The sequence below is a fragment of the Stegodyphus dumicola genome, chromosome X1, assembly GCF_044657685.1.
Source record: "Stegodyphus dumicola isolate Sdum_Otavi_A_Nest chromosome X1, ASM4465768v1".
NCBI lineage: Eukaryota > Metazoa > Arthropoda > Arachnida > Araneae > Eresidae > Stegodyphus > Stegodyphus dumicola.
Genome location: NC_140780.1, coordinates 216,750,817 through 216,760,333, shown reverse-complemented (window position 1 = coordinate 216,760,333; position 9,517 = coordinate 216,750,817). Strand labels below are relative to the sequence as shown.

The window sequence follows — 9,517 nt, the reverse complement described above, 5'->3', positions numbered from 1 at the left end:
AGGAAATGTAGGTTTAACTAAAATAAACATGTTGACAAAATTTTATACATGTAACAACCGTACACTATATGATCTAAGCATAAGCCAGGTCTGTTCTGTATATTAGAGGTACAAAAATACAGTTTAATTAACTTCATTTTATCTAATAAAATGTAAAATTAATGCCAAAGGAAAACAGAACTTCTGCTTATGTTACATAAAATTACTTTGAAATGATTTTCTTTTTAATTCTTCTAATTTAAGGGTTAAAGTCAAATGGTTACTCACAAAAACAGAATTGATTTAACTAGGCTTTTTACTCAAGTCTTTTTACTACTAATAATTAGGAATTGCAGAGATAAAAACCTCTTAAATTGTATAAATCTCTTTCTATATATATATTATATCTTATATTACTTCAGTTCAGGATTTTATGCCAATTAAAAGTAAAATTTGTGTTAGTTTAAAGGCTCAGAATATGACTTTGATTTAAATCAAAGGTAATGCTTTCTTCTATTCTAAATGTAAAGCTTTTAAAGTTTCATTGCAATGATCACAAAGTTTAAAGCCCAATAAAGGAGTTAAAAAGCAAAAATAGATAGATTTTAAATTGCTTAGTTTTCAAGGCTTTATGTTTCAGATAATATTCATAAGGATACTGTAATTTTAAGAAACATAATACTTATCAATATGCCACATCATACATTCAACTGTGCAACTGTTAATTTTCAGATTCACATTACCTTCAAAATCACAAGCTTATAATGCCGCAGAACATACAGCTGTAATCATAATGGAGCAAAAAAAATTAATTCTATGAGTTTTCCTCTGTTTTTCTACATTATCTAACTAAGTTTGATAGCTCTTGTGTGCTACATGAATATGACACGTTAAACACAATAATATAGGTGTATATGCTACGCATGTCTGCATACTTTAAGAAATTGTGTAAATAACTGCTAATATTTATACCTAAACATTTTATGTGCATCCAAATATCAGAAAATTATGTAATTGTTAAGATTCTGAAAAGCAAGTCGGTGGCCTTTTTTTTAAAAAAAAAATTAAATAACTATGCATATAGTAATATTGAATACATAAAAGTAAATAAATTAAAATTTTACTTAATAATTAGTCTGATTCAGAAAATGCATTTTCATGGCAATTAGTCAAATGAATTGAAACTAAAATTGAAAAATACTACAGTCAAAAGTCTTTAACCCGGACTCGTCGGGACTTCGGCAATTCCAGATTTTCGGTTTTTCCTGATTATAGATCATCAGTTTAAATCTGGTAAGATGGCATGCAAAAATTATAAATTAAAAATATGAAACCATAATTTATGAAATAAAGAGCAATTATGATCTAAAGAGTATCAAAATTTACAAAAAAAAAAGCTTAATATTTATTTCTTTACTTTATTAAACATTTCTTTCAACGCGCGCATGCGTAAAGCATACATTACGCATAGTCGAAATTAGAAAATTGCAACCAGACAACTATTTTATGTGTATTCGTGATATTTATAATGATGATGAATTTGATTTAAATCATATCAAAGACGGAGTACATCAAGATGAAATACATTTAGTAAGGAATTATAGGCTGAATAAAAGAAAAACATCTGCCCTGAAGATAAGGATAGTGCTGACAGATCAACTTCCAGTTCATTGTGCATCGCGACGTCCCCCCCCCCACGGAGCAGTGTGAAATTGATAAACAGATTTCGGAATGGTTAGAGAAACAAAGGATATGCCTTTATCCATTTTTTGCAGCAATTCCACTTTTAGTTTGATGGACATCGAAGCATGCTTTTGCTTTGTAGATCCTTCGTCAGCTCCAGAATCGGAAATTCTTTTTGATATAATCGAAAGCTCAAGCTTACTTTTATAAAATTGCTCTAACGGTCTACAAAAAATAATAAGCTGGATCCAATTAGAAGATTAAGGAACAACGCAATCTGCAACATTAACTGAAATAGATAATTAGATAATTTTAGCTTAGCTTATACCGTCCGTTATACATTAAACACATTATGCGTTTACGCATGCGCAGAAAGTTTGTAGCTTTGAGGTCCGGATTATAAATCATTCTGGATTAAAGACTTTTGACTGTATAACTGAAAAAATACAGAATATTTGCACAACCCACTTTCAATGCATACCCAACTACTTTAAAAATAAGAGACCACAGACAAAAACATTATAAAATATCAGGAATAAATTCTTATTATCACATATATTAGACAAAAATTGCAGAAATCATAAATTAAAGAAAATAAACTTTTCAGAAACATGTCAATTTATTATAAAATGATGGTGATTCAAAACTATACAGATGATATGGACAAACAAAAACTGAATAGCTACCAATGAAATATTTAAATTAATTGCACTACAGCAGTTCTTAACCTTGACTGCAACCCACCACACTCTTTTAATTCTCACATCACTAAGCAAAATTTATGAGGTAGGTCAGTTCTTCAAACCTACGATCTATTACATTTACACACTTCAAGGCATTTGAAACTTACACAACAAAAGCAGCACATTAAACTTGGGCTCAAGAAACTTTGATGTTTTAGTAAAGTGGTATCAATGATTTTTAATAGCATACATTACCAGTGCTGTTTCTTATCACTGATTTTATGGCAATTGTGGCAAACTCTTCTCATATACTCATGAAATCAGATGACATAAAAGTCACAAACAATCTACACTGAATGAGGATGCAGTGAAGAATGAGCACATCAGATAACCACAAAATTCCAAATTTCACTGGTGTCAACTGAGAGATCATATACTGTTGATTGAATAAAGATAAAAAAAAAATATTCCGACTGATAGAAAAATAGGTTTAGAAATTGTTGAAATGTTTTATCACTTTAGTTGTGCGATTGTCTTTCCTTTAATAATTTCTTAGTAAATATTACATCGTACTTTAATTAACCCTCTGAGAGGCACAACTTTGGATCTGCTTTTAAACTGTATTTAAGCAGCATTTCTTATCTAAATCTGCCTAATTCCTTCTTTTAGTCTAAATTTTCATAATTGTTCATTCATTCAGATAATATTTAGATCATTCAAATAAATATGAGAGCAACATATTTTTGACACTTTTTCATTCCTTTCATTTTTCACTTTTTCATTCCTTTCTTGTATGACACTTTTCATTCCAAGTAAAACAATGTATCTATTAACAGCAAGGCACTAAATACTTTCAAAATGAATTAAATTATTTCCAATAAAAAACATATTTTGCTCTGGTAAAAAAAATTTAGTGTCTTAACATAGGAATGGTACTTCATTTCTGTACAGTATTTTGGCACTATTTCCTTCTTAATGAGAACAGTTTACATTACAGCCTTTAATAAGACATTCGTAACACTCAATGAGGCATACATATATCTCTTCAATATATTTGGAATATTACTGAAGCAAACTAACATATGTTGAAAGCTATCTCATGCAAAGAAGTTTTAAATAACTGAATTCATGAAGTCAACTACATGAGAAAAACAAAAACTTTTAAGGCATTTTTTGCAGAAATGTACTTCAACTGTTTAAATTAGCATGTTCAATATAAAATGTTATAGAGATTCAAAATTTTACACACTGAAGTTTCTGAATAGCAGTAAGAAAATTTTAAACCTATGAAATTAATATGTAGTAGAGTAATAGTAATAAAACTTTTAGGCAAGCATATGGATGGAAGGTATCTGAACTGTTTCCCATGTTTTAGTTCAATACATCATTCATTGTAAAAAATTACTGCTATTTATTCCCTTAACCAACTGCAGAAAACACAACTGAGATTAACTCCAGGAACTACTACTTTGGACTGCAGTGTATATGAATATATTTCTTATTAACAGATATTTACATAGGATCACAGGGTAGTTGTAAAAAAGAGGAGACTAAAGGAATACATAATAATCAAATTGCATTCATACAGAACAAGTGAAAAGGCTAAATTAAACAGTGGTAGAATTATAACACATGCTAAAATGCAGATAGCTTGAGACTGTTGTCAGACAGGACACTTGATATTATTCAAATTATTATTTTTTTTTTTCCTCCTGATAAATAACATGGTACAGAAAGAACACTTATTCCAATAGAATTTACAAAATGTGAGGATTACTGAGACAAAACCAGTAAGCAACACTGCCATAGCATAACAGCACATTTCAAGTACTAAAATATGATGTTTTGACACATTTTACTGCAAATATAGACTGAGAACAGTTTCAACCCAATCTCCATATTTCAAGTAATAAAATATGATGCTTCATATTAAAAAAACAACACAGTTTTACTCTAAATATAGACTGGGAACGGTTTCAAACCATTCCCACAAACATTCATAAAGATCTCCATACATTTCCAGCAATATGATTTGCTTGAGATGAAGTTCTCAGATTTGTCAAATGATTATTTTGTACTATTACTGAGTACAAAAGAACTTTAATGGATGGGGAATAAACTGCAGAGCTGTCCACTTGTCCAGATATATAACTTTCCTTTCCATTAATGAAAGCCATAACTGTTGTTCAACTGTCATGGGTGCATGTATCCCAGGTTAAGAATCACTGTATTATAAGGAAGAAAAATATTATTTTCAAAAATACAGATTCACAGAAATCTGCAGACTAAATGCTTATATTAAAGCAGAAGCACAGCTTTTCTTTCCTTTTTTTAAAGCTTCACAGTATAAACTCAAAAACAAATCCATCAGTAAACTTTAAATATTAGGAATTATTGTCATGAACCATTTATAGATTTAAAAATAACTATACTATCTGAGATACTTATATTGCTCTAATTTGGATGGAATATTTGCAGCTTTTATAGAAAAAGAGAGATAAAATTTATATTTTACTTAAGTTTCTAAGTATTATTAATAGATCACAGTTACTATAATTGAGAAGGGAAATGTAGACTTTTGATGCATTTGTCAGTCACGCAAAATAAAATTTATGCTACACATATCAACGTACAACTAAATTAAAAAAATTAATAGCAATAATGACGACTTTGCAATAATAGCCATTAAATAAAAATCATGAACATTTTAACAAAAGTATTAAACAAATATTTTAGACTATCATATTTTTTTTTAAATTTCAAACATAAATGCACCACTTAACAAAATCTTGCATTAACAGATCATGTATACTTGAGCAGATTTTAAATATCTGAAATGACTCCCAACCATCTGTGAAAAATTCCAGCTTTTTAGAGTCACTTCATGATAATACAGAAGAAAATTATGGAATATATATATATATAATAATTTATTTCCTAAACAGTTATATACAGTAATATTTTATCTTGGGAATAATTTCATAAAATAAAATCATAAAATAATTTACATGGAAACAAATAAAATATACATCTTTTTATATATGCAAATGCATAAAAATATAAATTAAAATACATACAGGTTGCTTTAGACACTTTTTTTACATCTTAAAAAACATTCCTTAACAAAAGAAAATATATACAATGTAGCTACAATATGCATGTTTACAGTTCGTTACAGAGCAATCTGTTTAAAACAGTTTCATTTCAAAAATAAATTATACGAAAAACTGAAAAAGTTATGATCAAAAATCAAAATAACTCTTACTAAATATGGCAAAATTATAAAACATGGCAGAACGAACACTGATTGCTATTGGTAATGGACATAAATCTCCACATTTGCTTTAAATAAGCAGATGAAGTACAAGCATCATTTTATATAAAAAATAAATAAACTTTTTCCCTTCAAAAAGGCAAGTTTTGTCCCTTTTTATTGGTCAGTCCATTCCTGTAGTCAAGAGAGTTTGTATATACATATGATTATATATACATATATATAGATATATTATATTTATAAAACATCACATTATTCAGCTTTTCAGCCTGGTCTGAGGTAAGCATCACATATATACTTCAAAATCTAAAACAATGAACAAAAACCAATCAACATAACACAGAGAGCTTAGGTAGTGAAGAAAATGCTAGAAATAATGAAGAAATTTGTAATTTTCATGTATTCCAGATAAAATCCTACTCTCAGCTCTCTGCAACTGAACCAACTTTGGCATTTCATTTGATTTTATTTATATATCCTATTACCAGCAAAGTAATATAATGCACACTAAAGAGCCAAAAAATTAGAGTTGTCCATCAGTAGAGAGAATGTACACTCTCGAGACACAATTTCATCTGCATTTGCAAAAGGAAATTTTTTTCTTTTTTTTTTTTTGGCAGGCAGGTTTATCAAACACATATACTATAATAGTAATATATGAGCACATAATTTATCAGTTACATGAATTATGTACAGTGCATATGGATGAATCACTATCTGCTGCAAATATTTAGATACTTTTGTACTACTGGATCAAGACACTGTAAAGAGTTCCACCAGAATAAAAATTACCGGTAAAACTGGCTAAAGCACAAATGCTAGTGATGACGTATATGTTCCACATATCCTCATTTACATATAAATTATAGGAGTCATGGCAATTTATTATATAATATTCAATAAGGTCAATATGAAGAATTATCAAAGAGTTGATATGCTATTAATGTTTCAGATGAGACAGATCTATCAATTTCTAGCATTAAGACCACTTTAAAAAATTGCTTGGCATTTGCTTGAGAACCTCCAAAATTAGTTCCTGGTCAAATGGAAAATTTGTCCATGGAAGAAAGCCAACAAGATGATGGAATTCAGCAGCCATGTAGGAAACTGTTATTTAGAACCATCTCCACTTTTCGTGTCAATATTTCATATACAAAGCAATGATTTCCTATAAGAAACGTCAACATGGGCAATGGATCTCCATACAAATTTACAATAGCCATCCACAACATGAATGACTGAACTTTTATGTTGGAAACCCTACATTATCGCCGGATCTTAACGATATATTTTTGAAGTTTTTTTTCAATGTTTAGAGCATATAACAGTGAATCACTGAGGGGCAGGTATACCTCCACAGCAATCCCAGCACTTTGAGTAGACACACCCTTTTTACATAGCTGAAGTTATGCATGCATTACAACAGCATTAAAGATACCTCTTATTACATCATTGCCTCTAATATTTTCGCTCTTAAGTGCAAATTTTATAGCATACAGTTTTTAGTAAAAAGGATGAATCCTTAAATTATTTATCACTATTGTCTTATATACAGGTATAATATATGAAGTTATAGTTCATACAAGTAACACTGAATTATTACAGTTAATACAAGTAATTCATACAAAGAGCGTATTACATGAGAGGTAAACCCTATGTTTAAAACCTCACTCTCCCACACAATATAATGTGAACTAAGAACAGCTGCTATTTTAAACTCGTTAAAAAAACTGAAGAAATGAAGGAACCTAATAAAAAGTTGCTTCAATAAATTTGAGAAACTTATATGCACGATCTTGAAGTAATGTGCCAGTACCTTTTGAATTTAAAGTTTATACAGTTTCAACTACTCACTTTTAAACAATATTTCTTGTTAAATTTATAAAATTTATAAAGAAAGTTTACAACACTATATAATAGTTTATAATATTATATATATTATAATTTAGTTTATAACTAAATCGAGGTAATTATTTTTAGAAGATTAAAACAGTAAATGCAAATAAGAAAGCCTCTAAAAGTACCAAATGCAGATTAAAAGATTTAATTATTTCAGTTATAGGCCTTAAGGCAGATACAGCATACATGACACAACAAGTTATGTTATGTGGAACGATTCCTATCTAGTGATACCCCAACCTAGCCCAAAATTACTTGAAGTTTAAAATTAACATATAGGTAATTTATTATAGAAAAATATGTGGAGAGTGAAGAAACATTCAGAAGATATTTAATAATTGAAAACCGTCTCACCTGTTTTGATGAACCCTTAAGCCTCATTTAGAAAGACTTAAGAACCATTTTATAACAGGTAGTAATGAAATTAAAGTAACACATCTAAAAATTATATTCTCACAGCAGGTAACTTACTGACCATATCTATAATAACAGGTGACCTACCCTGCATTTGCCTCTAGTTATGAATATGAATTATGATATGGCCATGACTGGTTTCCTCTTTAGCCTTGTTTATATCAGAGTGACTCGAGGCATTTTCATTATCTTCAGATGAATTTTGATGATTCAGCTAGTGGTGCCAAAACTCAGATAATAAAATGTTCTGTCATGTTAAAAAAAAAATATTATGGAATATAAAAGCAACAACAGACACAATGCTGCTTTACCACCTTGCTAAATTTAAGTGGCCATCTGCCAACATGGGAATTAGTTTTTGGTTATGCTGAGACACATCAGGCCAGTGTTTGTGTGAATGAAAAATAAGGATGACTATCAGTGTTGTTTTTAATCTGATTACTGTAAAGTGATGACTATTGATAAATGTGAAATAGGACTGCTGCAAATGACAGATGCGAATAGGATTGCTTCAACTACTTTTCTAACATTTTTAAAATATGACCTTGCATACTTTAATATAATAATGTGGTGATGTGATAAAAGTAATGGCATGGCGATGTGAAGTTAGCACATTTTATGTACTGCTGCTTTTTGTGTGATTTAGTACAGTAATGCTACCAGTTTCTTTGATTCTGATTGTGGTTTACATGGAGTACACCACTAGATGGGTGATAGGTCACCTGTTACTGTGATTTAGTACAGTAATGTTACCAGTTTCCTTGATTCTGATTGTGGTTTACATGCAGTACACCACCAGATGGGTGATAGGTCACCTGTTACGAGAATACCTAAAAAATATTTTAATTTTAATATTTCAAGATTATTGAACAGAAATTTTGAATTTGTAATACATTTTATACAGGAAAAACAAGGTTACAAACTGTTTTCTTTTTAAATAAATGTTAATTACTTTCTGCACATTTATTCTTCTAAAGGATTATGCTCAGTATATTCAAACATTTTATAAAATAAGACCCTGCAATAGGTTTGTGGTACGTTATCTTAAAAATATGCTGTAATAAAATGAACATAGAATACATAAAATACATAAAAATTAGCTACAATAGTTCTGCAGATACATTTATAATGCTTTCTGGCAAAAGCATTTAAAAAATACTTATGACATTCAAAAGGTAAACACAGAATGAAGGACAGAATCAGAGCATATTTTTTTTTTTTTTTAAAGGATAATCACTGCACTATTACTATAATGCAGTTCTAGTCATCACTTAAGTTTTACCTCAGTTACTGTTTGGATATTGTATAGCTTACTTCAAAATAACAACTGAAAAGCACTCCTGAATGAAGAATCTCCACAAATAATTATTATGCATCTGTGGAAAGAACCTATTCCAACTCTTCTATACATTTAAGACATTTTGACCTGTCTTACTCATTTAAAAATTATAAAGCTTCATCATAATAAAATAGCCTTCGAACTAAAATTCTTGACACTGATATACTCCAAATCAGTATTATACATACTCTGAAAATATGTCTTCATGCTGCATTTAAAATTCAACTAAATTTAACTTAAATTATT

The 9,517-nt window shown here is 29.3% G+C and overlaps 1 protein-coding gene across 2 annotated transcripts in view; it reads right to left on the bottom strand.

Moving 5' to 3' along the window:
* Positions 1–1,082: 1,082 nt before the first annotated feature.
* The window catches only part of LOC118201412 (transcription factor YY2), a 55,817-nt gene continuing 47,382 nt past the window's right edge, over positions 1,083–9,517 (bottom strand). Inside the window, exon 6 of one of the 2 annotated variants that reach the window (XM_085808467.1) lies at positions 1,083–4,570. In XM_085808467.1, the coding sequence (XP_085664593.1) occupies positions 4,561–4,570 (10 nt within the window). In that variant the 3' untranslated portion in view covers positions 1,083–4,560. The other variant, XM_085808466.1, reaches the window with a different exon arrangement.